The sequence below is a fragment of the Epinephelus moara genome, chromosome 2 (genome assembly GCF_006386435.1).
Source record: "Epinephelus moara isolate mb chromosome 2, YSFRI_EMoa_1.0, whole genome shotgun sequence".
NCBI lineage: Eukaryota > Metazoa > Chordata > Actinopteri > Perciformes > Serranidae > Epinephelus > Epinephelus moara.
Genome location: NC_065507.1, coordinates 27,939,364 through 27,956,829, shown reverse-complemented (window position 1 = coordinate 27,956,829; position 17,466 = coordinate 27,939,364). Strand labels below are relative to the sequence as shown.

The following is a 17,466-nucleotide window of genomic DNA, read 5'->3' as shown; positions in this document are numbered from 1 at the left end:
ATTATTATTATTATTTAGAGAGTATACTGTGAGGAGCAAACAGAAAATATGAGTTAATAAAGACCAGAATAAGAAGAGGACACATGAATCTGAGCGGCACTCTCCATCTCCTCCAGCAGATGGCAGTAATGTAACACAAAGTGATGCCTGCTGCTTTTAAACCTCACAGAAGAAGAGGAAGAAGACATTCATTCTGGCTTTAGTTTTGTTAATAAAATTACAATAATGGACCGCCTGGCATCTTTTGGTAGTAAGTATCAGTTGTGTTATTGATACGTAACCGCTGGAGCTTTACATTAAACATGTCGCTCCTTTCTCAAGTTATCTGTGGTTAGCCGCATTAACTACACTGCAGCTAGCATTGCTATGCTAGCGTTAGCATGTAGCTATAGTTACATTTCTGCGTATTTGTCAGCCTTTGAAATATTATCTTGTTGCTGAATATCGTGTAGTTTCATGTTGGATAACACCCAGATACGTTACGCGATAAAACTTAGATAAAACAAAGTTGAACATAATGTTAGTTGGCTTTTATGAGTAGCGTTAGCATAGCTAGCATTGGGGCTAGCGGTGGTTTGTTTACAGCCCAACATGAGCATCCGCTGGTTTTAACTGCAGGTTGCTTTGAAAGACCACTGTTTCAATAGCTTATCTAGTATGTAAACGACATCTAATGTTACCCTGATAATGTGTCCTGTCATTTGGATAAAGCTAACCATGAGTTTACTAACATGTCCATTTCAGATGATCCTTTTGATAAACCACCATGCAGAGGATGCTCATCTTATCTCACTGAGCCTTACATCAAGTGTGCAGAATGTGGACCATCACCTTTCTTACTCTGCCTCCAGGTGAGCACGTGACAGGTGTTCTACACAAAACAGATATAAGAGCTCTTGATTATAGTCAGGTTAAAAGGAAATGTTTTTATTTCAGTGTTTCACCCGAGGATTTGAATACAAGAAGCACGAGAGTGATCACAAATATGAAATCATGGTAAGTAAAATATAAACTTGTCTCACACACACATACACCCACCACACACACACACACACACACACACACACACACACACCATTCATCACCACTCTTTACTGTTAATACAGACATCAGACTTCCCTGTGCTGGAGCCTGGGTGGACGGCACAGGAAGAGATGGCCCTGTTGGAGGCAGTCATGGACTGTGGCTTTGGAAACTGGTGAGTGTGAGCTTGTAAGCCAGTCTGTTGGTCAGATGGTTGTAAAAACTGAAATTATTGGCATCAAAGTGTTGTTGCCCCAATGATGGCCTGCTGGGGTTAAAATATATTTTCACTCAGCAATCCACTTGTTTGTTTGTCCCTTCTTCACTTTTTTCCACCAATTCTTCATGTAATTACTCTCCATTTGCAGACACACTGTGGTCAGAATTTTTGAAGACTGATATGCATATTGCCGTTTTTCACAATCGCATAAACTCTATAACTGAGCCTATGAATGAAACATCCCAAACTGTAACACTGTCTACAAAAAGGAAAGACACATTTACCAAAACTTTAAATACTATTTACCTGTTTCCAAACATGTTTCAGTATTCAAAACTCTTTCTGCAAAACCTTACACAAAAGCAGACAAAGAAGTCATTCATTGGACTGTGTATTCATTCAGTAAACACATGCTCTCAATATAGTTAACTGAAGTTAGCACAACTTAAACACAAATACCAGACCTTTCTCCAGGTGCAGAACTGCACAGGTTAATAAATAGGATTTCGAGGCATGTCCCTAGACAGTCCACAGGACAAAATGATATGCAGAATGTAAACAGATATGCAGTGCAGAATTTGCAAGACAACAGAAAGGAAAAGGAAGACAACAACAATAAAGACAAGCTGACAACTTTGTGCCTGCCTAGTTCATCATGCACTCATAGATAAAAGGATATTAGAGAAGCTGGACAGCCAGTGCAACCTAACCTAAACTGTTACACGGTTGCATCCATTGTCCATTCTTTCAGAAGGGAAAACAGGTCATTTGCCTCATTGTTACTTTGATACATGTAATGCTGTAGCACATATAGACTGAATCTCTTCTCTCAATGTAGTTTTTACCACGATGATGGATGATGAAAAGGCAGAAATGTTTGGCTTCTGAGCAGGAGACTGCTCTGGTGAATATATGGATTACAGTAACAGTGATACAGTCCATTTGAGGGGAATTCAAACATGAATAGTTGAAGACCAGATAGTCTTGCAATGAATTGAAAGCATCAGCATTTCCACTGATGGTGGTAGCCTGTGATAATGTGTCTGTGGAGTCTATCCAGAGTTGGATAAGGCACACAAGGGTATTATCCCACGCTGTCTGGCAAGAGCAAAGATAATGTGTGATGTTTATGAGACATAATGGCCTGAGCCACACCTGTGGAGAGATGATGAGAATGCTGATGCTGAGTAATCTGTACGTTGGCTGCATTTGGAATTAAAGCGTCTGGAGTTCTGGTATTTTACTGTGCATGAGCTCTTCCTTACATGTTCTGTCAGTGTGACAACGCAAAGATCAGCAGCATACAGTGGTATTCCCTCTATCTACTGTAAGTGGTATACAGTATATCACAGTACTGTTTTGAATTTCTCTCACTGGGCTGTTCTTGAAAGGTTTATCTGGTTAGTCAGTGCTGTGATTTTACAGAGTTCTCTGAAAACCTTCTGAACATTTTAGTAGTGTGATTAGTGTTTTTAATTGATCCCCACAGTGTGTAACAAACAGTCATGTAATTTGTGTTTTTGATAGCGTGTGTGTGCTGTGTGAGGCCAAAGATTGATTAAGATGTAAGGTTATTCTGTTAGGAGTGGAGAGTTTTGTTCTGATGTTGAAGTTTTAAGTTTGTAAGTATGAGTGTGCAGTTATGGGTGTGTGTTTTGGGTTTTGAAATGAAGCCTTATTTCAAGCAATATGTCTTTGCAATGGAGAAAAAAAGTATTTGTTACAAGTATTGTTGATAAGAAACGTAATTGAAATATTTAATCATATCAAAACAACTACTTGCAGGACATTACGTGACCTGATGAACGGCTGCTGTTTGCTGACACAAGATGTTAAATCTTTGGCCTATAGCCCTTAATGTGGATTTTAAAAACCTAGTTATTGTGCTGCTCCTGGCTGAAAATTAATTACTGATTATGTCTTGGGACATGAGGATATTGGAAATTAATACATTTGTTAAAACTGGCCCAACTGGTTGAAGTTTATCATGATTTATGATTAAGTCTGTGCTTTTTTTTAATCATGAAATTGGTCTTTGAACAAAAGCCGTTGAAGCGCTGTGAGTCAGCAGAGCGAAACATGCTTTTCATTAAAACAAGGATTAATTTCTTGTAATCTTGAGTTAAAGACCTTTCCAGTTACTAATTTGATGACTAAAGCATGTTAATTTACACTCTGCTGTACTACTTGATAGTGTAAACTTGGCAAACTTTCTTTGAGGTATCATTGTACACTAACAATTTTTATTTGTATAATTTTTCTCCCGCAGGCAGGATGTGGCATATCAGATGCGCACTAAAACCAAAGAGGAATGCGAGAGCCACTATATGAAGAATTTCATCAATAACCCACTCTTCTCCTCCACCTTGCTCAGCCTCCGCAAAACAAAAGACTCTCGCTTTGCAGAGGGCGCCATTCCTTTCAAACGTCAGTATCCACATTATCTGCCTTCTTCATTTTGTTTTTACTAATGTGACAGGCAAGACACAACAGAATCAGTGAAGTTATTCCGTACCCACATCTCCACTCAAGTTCAGCAAGAGACATTTGATATTAGTTGGTTTAGTTATGTGTTGCCACCTCCCAGCTATGGGCCTGTCTGCTTAAATATTAAACAGTATTCATATAAAGTTTTGCCATGGACCAGTTGGACAGAAGCAGTTGGTGCGTCAGGAACTTTTCGCAGTTTCCAGAGGGCTTTAGGTCTCCATCTGTCGCAGCGTTTGAGACCTCGACAAACATTTCGCTGTCATGTTCACGCAGCAGTTGGCAAACTTGAGGCAGAGCGAGGATTTTTTTTACATTTCTGATATTTCTTAATGACTGCTGAAAGACCTTTGCAGGTGGCTCGTTTTTTGTTTTTAAGCAAAACACAAAGAATATGCTCAACTTTCAGTGTGCATATACTGTATCTCTCTGATATTACAGCCAGCGATGATCCTCCTCGGCCCACATTTGACTCGGTTCTGTCTCGAGATATGGCTGGATACATGCCTGCCAGAGCAGACTTCATGGAGGTGAGGAGATACATGTGTCCTGTAGTTTATCATCTGTGTGCCAATATAGCCTGTCAACATAAATAAACAAACGAAATGTCCGCAAACTACATGACTAATTAATAAATGTTACTGAAGCAGTGAGTCATGAGATCATGTGAATTAAAATCAAACTTGAACATTATTTTTTGCTGTCCTGCTAGGAGTTCGACAACTATGCAGAATGGGATTTGAAGGACATCGACTTTGTGGATGATGATTCAGACATTCTTCGTGGTGAGTAGAATGTTAATAGACTTTTTTTTTGATTGTTTTTCATTGATAAAATGGAAGATAGCAGTGTGAACTTCAACATTTACTTATGTGTATTGTTCTATTTCAGCACTCAAGCTTTCAGTTGTCGATATATATCATTCAAGACTAAAGGAGAGACAACGGAGGAAAAAGTAGGTCCTTCTTTCCCCATTAAACGAGTAATAAAAGGTGTTGATGTATTTGGCATCATGTAATGACCCCTGTCTGTCAGTAGATGGCACTATAAGCTTCTGTAGTGACCTTTTAGAGCCTTATTTCCCTCAGATACTTGTTATGCTCTCAGGCTGAATAAATGCATTTCATACTAAATTAAAAATAACAAGGCAAACAATTTTAAAACGTCTGTCTGTATCTTCCTAATATTAATGAATTCAAATTCGAATGCTAATATATTTATAATTTCTAATCAAAACTGCATTATTATTTTGTTATAAGCACTCTAAAGACACAAGTCCTGGGAGACTAGGGTTGTTTCAGAGTCAGCAGAGTGATTATAATTGCATATTCAAGCCTTTTTTCAGGCTCTCATTACAGACCACAGGGAGTCATTCAGGTGCCACTTACAAGCTGCGGGAACCTCTATTCAAGCCTCGAATATTTTTGGAAATGTCGAAAATGTGTCTGTCTCCTGGTGAACATTCTCCATGTCACACTGTGACATTGTGACCCGGTTTCAGGTCATCGTCCTCGCTATAGGAGAGTTTGGAAAATGTTTTAAAGCCTATAGAATATGTATGTTGGAGAATTTTTGCATTTAGATTTCACACAAAAAAATGTCTGTCTATAAGACATTTCAAGTTTAAAGGCATACTGTGCAGGATTTTCTAAAAACTCATACAAAAGTAATCTCTCTCAGTCATCACTTATGACCTACTAGAAGTGTGTGGCAGTGTATTTATCTGCAAAGACTCTGTCTTCTGCCTGTATTTTCTTTCTTCTGATTTAACTTGTTTACTCGGACGCTCCTGGGCAAGGCGTGCAGGTGAGGTCAGGACTTAATAGAAAGGTAGCGACAAGGTGCTAGGTTGTAAGCAGCATGCATCCAAGAGGAAGCTATGAAAATCACGGACACAGCCCAAAAAAACACAAATATAGGGAGGTGAAATGCCAAGTAGACAAAGCTCTTTCCAAAATGAGAGTATATGTGGGGCTTAAGCTTTCACTGGCAATACGTTTACAAGCGGTAACAGACAATTCCTGCATAGTATGCCTTTAAAGTTCAGATCATCAAAACAAAAATAGTCCGAAAACTTCTAGATAATCAGCTAAATGCCCATCCCATATATGTTAGGGGTGTAACGATTCATTTTTACAACGATTCAATTCATATCATTTTCCATGGTTCCGATTCGATTGAAGAACGATATTTGGCTCATCTAAAACGATACGATTCGATTCGATTCAAGGGCTAGAAATCGATTCAGTAACTTTTTTTGTTTTGCCAAAAACTGAACCAGTGTGACTGTGAAATACATACCTGAATACTGTGGACAGTGCAGGGGAGTTTTTTCTTGAAAGAGAATCAGGGATTAATTAATTTTGGATATAAATAAGTAAACACAACGATTAATGGCAAAAACATTCACCTTTTATTAAATACTATAATTATCACAAGTTCAGAACCTGCTGATCAAAAGACAAAAAAAGTGTGATCAACATTCCTCCAGGCTGAATTATAACTGAACAGTAGGTTTCCCTGCTACTTCTCTTGTGATTTTCAATCAGTATAAGAGGAGTACAATAATACACAAAAATAAAGTGCAACCTTACCTATCAGGTTGAATGGACAGTAGTTTTCCCTGCTTCTTCTCTGTCATTTTACTCAGTACACATTCGACAGACAGCCGCCGACTTGTCCAGAACACCTCCTTTTTTGCAGAAACCGAAGTGTTTCCACACACTCGACTTCAAATTCGGCTTGAAAATCCCCAGCTCATCCGCCTCCTCTTTGCTGTTAGCCATGCTTCGTTTTGTTTTGAGTCGGCACTACCGGCACATGCCAATGACGTCACACTCAGGGAGAGTGAAGCAAATCGAGCAACTTTACGATTAGAAGTGGTAAAATTACATGTATATAACGTTGTCGTGCTTAAATATAACGCACAAATGCTTAGTAATCGATATAATCGATTTTTGACCTTGTAAATCGATTTCACAGCGATATCGTCATCAGTGAGGGACAACTTGCCAAGGCTCTATCGATGCAGTTAGATTGTAGGAAAATAAATCAATGCATCGATGTAATCGATGAATCTTTACACCCCTATAAACGAGGCAAATAGCATAGCAACTACCCATTATTTTTCAGGTCTCCTCTTCAAACTGCTTTTTTTGTTTGACCAACAGTCCAAAACTATGCTAACTAAGTAAACTGTAGTAGGTACACTTAGCCAAAACTATTGCAATCTAATACAACTGTCCCTCAGTATGATCCTCTCCTAATGAAGGCTATAATGTTCAGTTTTTGAGAGAGGTGTTGATTTGGAATGCGTTTTACTCAGAGGGGTTCTATTATTTAGTCTACCATCATTGACATATATTAGGGGTGTAAAGATTCATCGATTACATCGATGCATCGATTTATTTTCCTACAATCTAACTGCATCGATAGAGCCTTGGCAAGTTGTCCCTCACTGATGACGATATCGCTGTGAAATCGATTTACAAGGTCAAAAATTGATTATATCGATTACTAAGCATTTGTGCGTTGTATTTAAGCACGACAACGTTATATACATGTATTTTTATCACTTCTAATCGTAAAGTTGCTCGATTCGCTTCACTCTCCCTGAGTGTGACGTCATCGGCATGTGCCGGTAGTGCCGACTCAAAACAAAACGAAGCATGGCTAACAGCAAAGAGGAGGCGGATGGACAAGTCGGTGGCTGTCTGTCGAATGTGTACAGAGTAAAATGACAGAGAAGAAGCAGGGAAAACTACTGTCCATTCAACCTGATAGGTAAGGTTGCACTTTATTTTTGTGTATTATTGTACTCCTCTTATACTGATTGAAAATCACAAGAGAAGTAGCAGGGAAACCTACTGTTCAGTTGTAATTCAGCCTGGAGGAATGTTGATCACACTTTTTTTGTCTTTTGATCAGCAGGTTCTGAACTTGTGATAGTTATAGTATTTAATAAAAGGTGAATGTTTTTGCCATTAATCGTTGTGTTTACTTATTTATATCCAAAATTAATTAATCCCTGATTCTCTTTCAAGAAAAAACTCCCCTGCACTGTCCACAGTATTCAGGTATGTATTTCACAGTCACACTGGTTCAGTTTTTGGAAAAACAAAAAAAGTTACTGAATCGATTTCTAGCCCTTGAATCGAATCGAATCGTATCGTTCTAGATGAGCCAAATATCGTTCTTGAATCAAATCGGAACCATGGAAAATGATATGAATTGAATCGTTGTAAAAATGAATCGTTACACCCCTTCTCGTTTGTTTTCTAGAAAATAAATTGTTGTCATGTGGTACTCCTCCTAGAGAATCTCCTCCACCTTCAGACTGTGAGCGGTCATACGTAGACATCCACATCTAGTCATTGCTGTAATAAATCCATCACTAAATCAACTTAATGAGTTTGTGTTCTCCGAGCACGTTGGAATGGCATTTCTGGCTGGGTAGGCATGTGTCACTGTTTCCTAGTCCCCTCCTCCTTCTGTAATCCACAGTGTATCTCTTATAGCTTGTAGCTTGTCTGTGAGGCTTCCAAACTATTTACACAGGCCAAGACACTGAATGCTGACCCTGAACTTAGAGTGCACTTTGAAAAGAAGCCCACTACAAAACCTTTGAAGCAANTTGGGTTTTCAATGCCATGATGATATTATAGACTGCAGCAGCTGAGATAATTGCATATGGGTTAATGCCAGGTTTCATTTTGCAGAGACACGGCAATCAGAATATTAATTTGCATATTAATAAATCTTCATTTCTTCCAGGGTAATCCGAGACCATGGACTGATCAACCTGCGCAAATTCCAGAGTGAGTCCCCTCGTGAAACTTACACGGGCTCGGCTGCGACAGCATTCATAGCAACTCAGGGAGGCATCTGATATCTAGCAGCCAAATCGCTGCTGAGCATTTCTATGGACGCATGCAAACAACTCCGATGTAATAACCACCGTTAACCTCTGTGGCCCCTCGGGTAGCTGAAGTGTGGCAACTGACGGGGCTCGTATTTACGATCAAGGTTGGGAATAGTCTGTGTGCCGGAGTGTGCCATAGCATAATTGCTTCGCTGTGAATAGATCCTGGTGTGATGAGCACTTCAGTCGACGAAGCCCCCGAGCATTTCAGTCATTATGGCAGCATAATGACTGAAATGCTCGGGGGCTTCGTTTATTGATCCACCTGTCACAGGTTGGATTTCAACGAGCTCTGTAATGTAATTCGTTGCATCTCTTGGGTTTTTGCATTAGAGGTCAGACAGACGGCAATGGGGCTATCTTTAAAAAAAAACCAAAAAAAAAAAACCACTACGTCCGACCACCCAGCCCATCGTTATATGTCCACGTGTTGTGTGAAATTGGCTGTGGTTTGGGAGTTGAAGAGTTCTCCCCTCATGTTTTATTTATGTATCCTCCAGCCTCCAGTTAGCCCTCCTACCTTTTTCCCTCCATTCTCTTATCTCCCCAGTCTTTCAAGACAAAAGGGAACTCAGTAACTGTAGAGCTGCAGACTGGTTGTCATGGAGACTGTCAAAGACTGTTTCTGCAGTGTGTGTGTGTGTGTGTGTGTGTGTGTGTGTGTGTGTATGTGTTCATGTGTGTGTCACACGCAATAATGGAGGCAGTATCTCAGCCTGCGAGGCTCACAGTATCATGTCTCGGTGAGTGCTGGAGGCAGATTGACCAGCATTGTTGTTTTAGGGCAGCAGTCTGTCTGAAGTCCTGTAAGGGCTTGTTACATTAAACGAATCCGGCCTGTGTTGTTTTGTTTGCAGCCAGTGTTTGTGTGCAACCACACAAATGTCCAGTGTTGATGTCTCCTTAGAGACGACATTGTTCTGTGCGTCCACAGTTTTGTTTAAGAGCATGATTTCATGTGTTTGGCCTGACACGGCAGCTGCTCATTAGCGCTCACATGCAGGAGCCTGATGAAGGAACTTGACCGACACACACAACCACTCCTCTCGCACCCACACGACAGCTTTCCTCCCTGGCTTTGACACTTGTCTGTTACTCAGCAACACGGGCGCTGCTTTGAAATGAACACAACAAGCTCTTCAGAGTGTGTATGCTTGTAGAGTGAGTTAAGTGGTGGTGAATACGAGTCTGCGGAGTGAGTCTCGGGAGGGGGGGTGTTGCTTTTTGATGCAGAAATGTTGCTCTATCTGATGTTTTATCACATTTTCCATGTGCTTTTCAAACAGGCTCTGAATTAGTAAAACAAAACTAAATTTAGAACACTTGGCTCTGATTAACACTTACTAAAATGTCTGCAATTTGCAGTGAAACTAGAATCTCTGGGCTCTTTTTGGATGTTGTATAACTTGTAAAATACCAATAGAAGCCAGGGTAAACCATTACCATTCAGTACCAGTGTTCAGTAATTGTTAGACAGAGATCTGATTTTTAGGATTATTTACCAAGTACAGTAAACCAGGGCTATTCAGTTACAAATTCAATCAGGCCAGATTTTAAAACCAGGATATGTAGATGAGTCAGACATTTTCAGCAGCCTGTTCAAAGCCTTTTTTAGCTTTTGGTAATGACTCATTTTAAACAAATGCAAATAAATGTAAAAAAAAAATAGTAATGTTTATCATTTCACTTTTGAAATAAATGTATGTTTTTGGTCACATATCTGACCCTGGTACACCTCAAAGCGCACAAACAGAATAAAAAAGAGCTATCAATGCAAGTTGCATTGACAGTGATCAACAGCGCACTATCTCTACCAGTATCTCCTTACCTCTCTGTCCTACACACACACACACATGCACACACACCTCACCTCATGACCATAGACTGTAAAAATATTGGACATAGCTACCGTTACATCAACCATTGGTTTGCGGACTCCTGTTTTGAAGCCTTGTGTTTGGCATTTCAGCCGTCGCCATCTTGGTTCTTTGGAACCAGACATGCAAATATTTGGGTGAGAGGTTGGAGCTGTTGAGGAGCGAAGGGCGGATCTGACTGAGAGGTCGAGGACACTATTAGGGGACAGCCTGTAACTGGAAGAGGCTCGCTGTTAATTAAGAGTAACCTTGAGCCTTGATTAAATGTAACATTAGTATTATATGAAAATTCACCCCACGTACAGTTGTCATGAAGGGGGAAATTAGCTATAGTAACCAAAACCTTTTTACATCAGGCTGTAAAGTTGGGAATTTTAACATGGGGGTCTATGAGCACTGACTGGCCTCTGGAGCCAGCCTCATGTGGCTGTTCAAAGAACTACAGTTTTGGCGCTTCCGTGTTGGCTTCAGTTTTCATTCCCAGAGGTTGCTGCTCGCTCATGATGTTTTCCACTGAGGTCAAAGAAAAGTGTTTAGGAAAAGACATATGATGTATTTTTTGATGATTTGACTGCAGCCAAGAATGTTTTGAAAAACGTTTAAGTGTGGTTGGACTGCATCACATGATAAAATGTTGATTTGTTTAAGCTATAATTGGCAGTGTTGCTCTACTGATCTGTAGCATGCTGCCCAATCGGTACTGCTCGTGTGTAACTCAATATTGACAAGACGGAGGCAAGATGGCTCACTTGTTATCTACTTCAGATACTATATATAGAGTACATATGTAGTCACATCGATATATCAGATTTATGTATGCTCAGCCACCCTGAGGTTGCTTCTGGGCCCGATGTGACCCACAGGCTCCCAATTAAATAGGCCTGACGTGTTTACAGAAAAAAAGGAATTATGAGAAAATAAGAATCTTTAGCCTAGAAATTAAGTGTGTAATAGAAAAAAATGTATGTGTTTGTTCTGTATGTTCTTAATATATATAGATAAACAGGATCTGGGCCTGGTTGGTTGCTTAGCATCAGCATGTTAGCATGTTGACATTTGGCTCAAAGCACAGCTTGGCTTAAGTACAGCCATTCAGAGACGCTAGCAAACAATCTTGTGTTAAACACTGCAAAAACAATATACACAACTGAGTTTATAGAGGGAGTAAGGTTCTGTTTAATTTGTCAAATGTACAGTCAGTGCATAGTGTGCCAAGATACCAGGAGTAAATTAAAACGTACAGGTCCATACATTACGTTCTGGAACTCCCAGACTGCAGCCTCAGGAGATCATAAAGTAGTGCACAGAATGACTGTGAAAACAGATACTAGTAATATTTACATGAATATAAATCCAGTGTTGATTCAGAGCTGCTGGTGAAGTAGACAGTGCACTTTGTGGGAAATCAGGTAAACAGACAGAAACTAAATTACTGCCCTTCTTCCTCAAATGCAATAAAAATCACATCAACTATTGATGTGTAAAAGTATCTAAGGGGGTGGATTTTTCTTTCATATTTCTGTGTTATATTTGTTTGTATCTGCTGCCCACTCACTTCTCTCCTCTCCTCTCCTCTCTCTCTCTGTCAGTGCTGGAGCGATGCTACCCAAAGGAGGTGCAGGAGCTTTATGACGTCATGAGACGATTTGCCAGAGTGGTTGGACCGATTGAACATGACAAATTCATCGAAAGTCATGCACGTTAGTATCTGGCTGAGTACACATGGATAGGCTCTGAGAGTCAGTCACACAAACACGGAGAATTAATTTAACCAGTTCCTGCCAGAGTGCCTCGACATAACTGGGTGACTGTGGTTTCAGACGAAGTTATTTTTTATTTATTCTTTTAGGAGATTGTGTGTTTACGAATGGTTGTGTACAAATGGGGCAGCTATCTGAAATTCATTTTTATAAAAGATATTCTTTCATTTTGAGTTTTGATGGTTTTGAAAAGCACAGCTCTGTGTTATTACTTCACTCATTTCTTTGGGTTTTTTCCTAAAAGTAAAGGTTCCCCATTCTGGGAAATTCACTCATTTGTATTCTGGTGGAGAGTTAGATGAGAAGATTGAAACCACTCTTATGCTGCTTTCAAATATTTGCTGACACCTTCAGAAATGACAGAGGCCATGGAAGTTCACTTTTTTATGGATGGTAAGTTGATATATTGTAATTTCCGTCATATAGAGTTTTTCCTCCGTGTTGTATATGTCTGAGGAAAATGTTTATTTACCAACAGCCTCATCTTTTTCTTCTGTTATTATGTCTTTGCATTTCTTGCATTAACCTCCTGAGACCCGCACTTTTGTTTGGCATGCATTTTTAATTTCTTGCTATTTGGGATCAATAGGACCCGATAAGTATAATAAACTAAGCATTGTCAACAAAAATTAAGTCCCAATGACCTCAAACGAGATGATATTAAAGTCCCAATGTCTTCAAATGAGTACTTCCTAATTAACAGTGTCTTGCCATATCAAACCACAAACATTATTAATCATAAATAAACAAGTTTCAACCATAAAATGTAATCAGGTTTTAGACCTTGTCCACTTTTGTGTCGGGATCTGTTGCAGACTGACTCAGCAGAGATGGCTGTCATCTTGTTTTTACATGGATTAGTGTGTCGTGGTCTTACTACCACTTGATGGCACAAAAAAGTGTCCAAGAATGAGGACAACAGGTCTAAGTTAAGTAGAATTAAGTATCAAGTCAAGTAAACTCAAAATGTGATGTCCTCATTTGAGGACATGGGGTCTCAGGAGGTTAAGATAGCTTGCTAAATTGTTAGCCGCAGTGGATTCTAGACCCTGACAGTAGCCACCATGTTGCTGTTGCCAATCAGTGGTGTTCTTAGGACATTACCACATGAACAGCAAGTATATCTTGAACGCAACTTACCATGTTGTAACTGCAAGCTCATGAGTTCCTTTTGAAGACAGCATTTTAGCCTGAGAGTGGTTTCAATCATCTCATCTAACTCTCCAACAGGAAGCAGATAGTCATGTTTCCCGCCATGTCAATATATTCCTTTAAATTTACCTATATCGGTCAACAACGTACACACTGTGTAAACCAACGTACACACGTATAAACAGACATCGATGGCTTGAAATTTGCATCTTCTTTTGAGACTAAGGGGTGCCAAATGCTTATTCATTGTGTTGAGACTGGTGAGACTGCTGTGGCAGTGAGAGACAGAGTTCAGGTTGACATCTTTGTAACCGTTCGTTCAGATTTGCCTTCATCTCCTTGTCTTTGCAGTGGAGTTTGAGCTGAGGAGAGAGATCCGCAGGCTGCAGGAGTACAGAAAAGCAGGGATCAAGTCTTTCTGCAGTGAGTCTGGTTTGACCTTTTCACTCCTCTGTTTAACACAACTCCATTTTAAAAGTTGCATGCCTAAGCAGGGAGGATGTATTTATATTCAGATTTGAGCTTAAGTCTTTATTCTGAGTTTGGCTTCAGACCGGTTTAATTATTGTTATGTGCAGCAGCACATTGTATCAGGTCTTTGGATCATTTTTGGGAATTATAATGTTTGGCTAATTTGTTGATGCATGGCACTCAGAGGCACTGAATATTTTCTTTAGTTGCTGTATCAGCTACTGTTGGAATGATATCAGGGAGCTGCTGCCAGAATAATTAAAAGATTTGAATATTCCCTTTTACATAATGAATTATTTCAGTAAATTAAGCCTTATTAATTCATTCAAAACAAAGTTGTCTCACCTGGACGCTGCCCATCATCACTTTCAGAATATTAGTCACGACTCTGAACCCATGTGACACAACATACTTTTAAAAAAATCCTTTTCCATGATGTCTCCGCTGACCTCTCTGTGTAACCACCTCTCAGGTGCCAAGGTGTACGAGCGGGTGAAGCGGATGCGGGAGGAGGAGCGGAGGAAGCGGACCATGTTGTGTGACGTGCTGCAGTACATCCAGGATGGCAGAGCCTGCCAGCAGTGGCTCAGCAAACAGGCTGCAATGTGAGACCTCCTGCTTGTTATCCGGGGTGTAATAGAAGGGCTGGTGGAGTCGTGCTCCCTTGAGACGCTGACCTCCCTCACCGCACTCAGCACCAGCCGTGCTGAGACGAACAGAGCAGACATTTATGTTACTGTGCATCCCACTTCAACTCCAGTCTCCTTGGTATTTTTAGTCTTTTTAATGTGCCGCTGCTCTTGGGTTTTTTTTGTTTTTTCATCCAAAGTAATTTCTCTGGGTGGTATCCAAGCTCCTCTAATTATTCCACCTTTTAAAAAATCTTGAATGCAGTGATTCATCTTTTTTGGATGACGATCCTGGAGTGAGAATAGTGAACAAAGCCCAGAAATGCTATGTGTAAGTGGGACGTGTGTGTATATAAATAAGCTTGTAGAATCGCTAACACTTTTCTTTCTGATTACAGAGATGCTGGCATCACTCCAGCTGTCACAACAATCACGGTGTCAGGTACGAGGCTTCTCCCCACCTTTCCCTCTGTACTCGCTCCTCTCTGTAGTTCTGGCATGGCCCCAGGCACAGTCACATTAATGCAGATGCTCCTCCATAAATACACTCGAAAAATAGGCCCCTACATGCATATTTATCTTGCTGTTTTTCCCTTTCAAATTAGTTGCCTTTCTTTAACCTCCAGAGCACAAATGGGACGCACACTCCCACACGGCTATATTTACACAGTTTGCACACCGTAAATATTTGTTCCCCTGTCTCCTCCAAGCAAAGGAATTAACTGCATGTTGTCAGCCTGCTTGTGACAAAGTGGGTGAGAAAACGCCATTTGTCCCCGTTTTCACCATAACGGCTGTATTGCTCACTAATTTAGCAATGATTGTTAATTGTTTGTTTTAGTCACAGTTCCACCATTGATCTGTAACATGCAGTCACACACTATCCCGGGTTTCTTTCTGTTTTGATTCATGTTTGGTTGCAGGTATGTTTAGGTTTTGTTTGTTTGGACGTCAGTGTGTAGCTGTGTGCACATGATTTTAAGCCAGTATACGTTGCATGACTGTGAGTTGAGTTTGTTCAGTTGTTCCGAGTTAACAGTAGCCGTGGCCGGAGGCATTATGTTTTTAGGTTGTCCGTCTACATGTCTGTCCCATTCTCATGAACACGATACCTCAAGAACACCTTGAGGGAATTTCCTCAAATTTGACACAAACGTCCACTTTGAGTCAAGGATGAACTGTTTAGAGTTTGATGGTCACTGTGACCTCACAAAACATGTTTACGGCCTTAAAACAAGAAATTGATGCGCTGATTTTGACGACATTTCACACAAATGTCTAAATGGATAAAATGTCTAAGTGATGACATTTTATATCCAAAAGGTCAAAGGTCAACTTCACTGTGACATCATAATATTTTTCATAAAACACTTTTCTGGCTATTATTCAGCATCATAACTCAGGAACAGAAGGGGAGGCATTTGTTTCGACATTGAATTGGTGACACTCGTCTTGCGTGTCAACCTGGAAACTGCTGATTGTTTAGATCATCTGTTTTGCTGGGGGGAAGATGTGTGTGAAGCAGCCATGTTTTCACAGACATAAAGTAAAGTAACTGCAACTTGACCGGTTCGTGGAGGCATACTATCACAAGGCATGTTATGATTAAAACATGTTTTGTTATACCATCTGCATCTGCCTCCTACCACCTTCCTTCACCCTTTGGTCAGGCTTCCCTTTACTGTTGTTCTCTTATTTGTAGTGCAGACAGACGCTGTGGTGCTGGACATGTGTTTGACTGTTGTTTCATTTCTTCTCCACAGCAACAGGTAGGCGGAGCGCCCCTCCTCTCAACCTGACTGGGCTGCCGGGGACGGAGAAACTTAACGAGCGGGAGAAAGAGGTGAAGAAGCTCTCTTTTATCTGTCCCCCCCAAAAAAACCTCAGTATGCTTCAAATGAAATAAGTTGTGTTGAGCTGTTACAAAAGCAGAACACTTTATACCCTCTATACTTTAAGGGAGGATCATGCAAATAGTAGGCAGAGACAGGTCGACAGTTTATTATGTATTGCACTGGTTTTATTAAGGTCACAGTCAGTTAAGGACAGAAAACTCTCGCCTCTTAAAAGCAGGTGTAAAAATAGAGCAGCTGAGATTGTGTCAGGTATCCAACATGACTAGCAGTCTGCAGCCTTGCTATGGTGCTTTGAGCTAAATGCTAACATCGCTATGCTGACATGCTCACAGTCACAAAGTTAACATGCCGATATGTAGCAGGTATGATTTTTACCATGCTCACCATCTAAGTTTAGCATGTTAGCCTTTCTAATTAGCAGGTATGACCAAAGTATGGGACATATTAAGATTTTGATCCGATAATGATACCTAATTAAAAAGTCAGAGGATCACAGTCAGTAGGTTTCTTTCTCTGGGGACTATGAATATCAATAAAAAAATTCCATTAATGTTTTTAAATGTTTCTTACTAACCCTTGTATTTCTTTTGTGCTTGCAGTTATGCCAGGTGGTGCGGCTGGTGCCAGGAGCCTACCTGGAATACAAGCAGGCCTTGCTGAATGAGTGCAGACGGCAGGGCGGGCTGCGGCTAGCACAGGCCCGTGCGCTGATCAAGATCGACGTCAACAAGACGCGCAAAATCTATGATTTCCTCATCAAGGAGGGCTACATCACTAAGGCCTAGGAGCATTTGATTTGACCACAGAAGAGACTGAATTGTGGTCAGTGGTTCTTTTTTTCCCCTTATCTTGTAACATCGTAAGCCTGTGTTTCGTAATAGGTTCAGTTTGTTGCTGCTCCTTTGAAATTTTGTAACATTTGGACGGTCTGTTTGTGTTATTGAGTTTGACATGTATTAAAGTAGTTTGTATAATTCTCTGTCAGAAGAACAGGTGCTCATACTGAAATGAGGATGTATTTATTTCTCCTGTTATAAAATGTTTATGAAAAAACAATTTTATGTGTATGT

The 17,466-nt window shown here is 40.3% G+C and overlaps 1 protein-coding gene across 1 annotated transcript; it reads left to right on the top strand.

Annotated features, from left to right (window-relative positions):
• The first annotated feature begins 201 nt into the window (after positions 1-201).
• tada2a (transcriptional adaptor 2A) lies at positions 202-17,466 on the top strand. Its single transcript, XM_050073764.1, has 15 exons — positions 202-250; positions 745-851; positions 937-996; positions 1,107-1,198; positions 3,513-3,670; positions 4,172-4,260; positions 4,443-4,515; positions 4,622-4,685; positions 8,504-8,547; positions 12,118-12,228; positions 13,792-13,863; positions 14,384-14,516; positions 14,939-14,982; positions 16,304-16,383; positions 16,996-17,466. Exons 1-15 carry the CDS (start codon positions 226-228, stop codon positions 17,179-17,181), a joined length of 1,338 nt encoding a protein of 445 aa, XP_049929721.1. The 5' UTR covers positions 202-225; the 3' UTR covers positions 17,182-17,466.

What these genes read in the sequence shown, in the direction of transcription:
- tada2a (XM_050073764.1), top strand. Translation starts at nt 226, where the DNA reads ATGGACCGCCTGGCATCTTTTGGTA. An exon ending in CTTTCTTACTCTGCCTCCAG is followed by an intron (nt 852 to 936) that starts GTGAGCACGTGA and finishes TTTTTATTTCAG; the next exon opens with TGTTTCACCCGAGGATTTGA. An exon ending in CACAACAATCACGGTGTCAG is followed by an intron (nt 14,983 to 16,303) that starts GTACGAGGCTTC and finishes TCTTCTCCACAG; the next exon opens with CAACAGGTAGGCGGAGCGCC.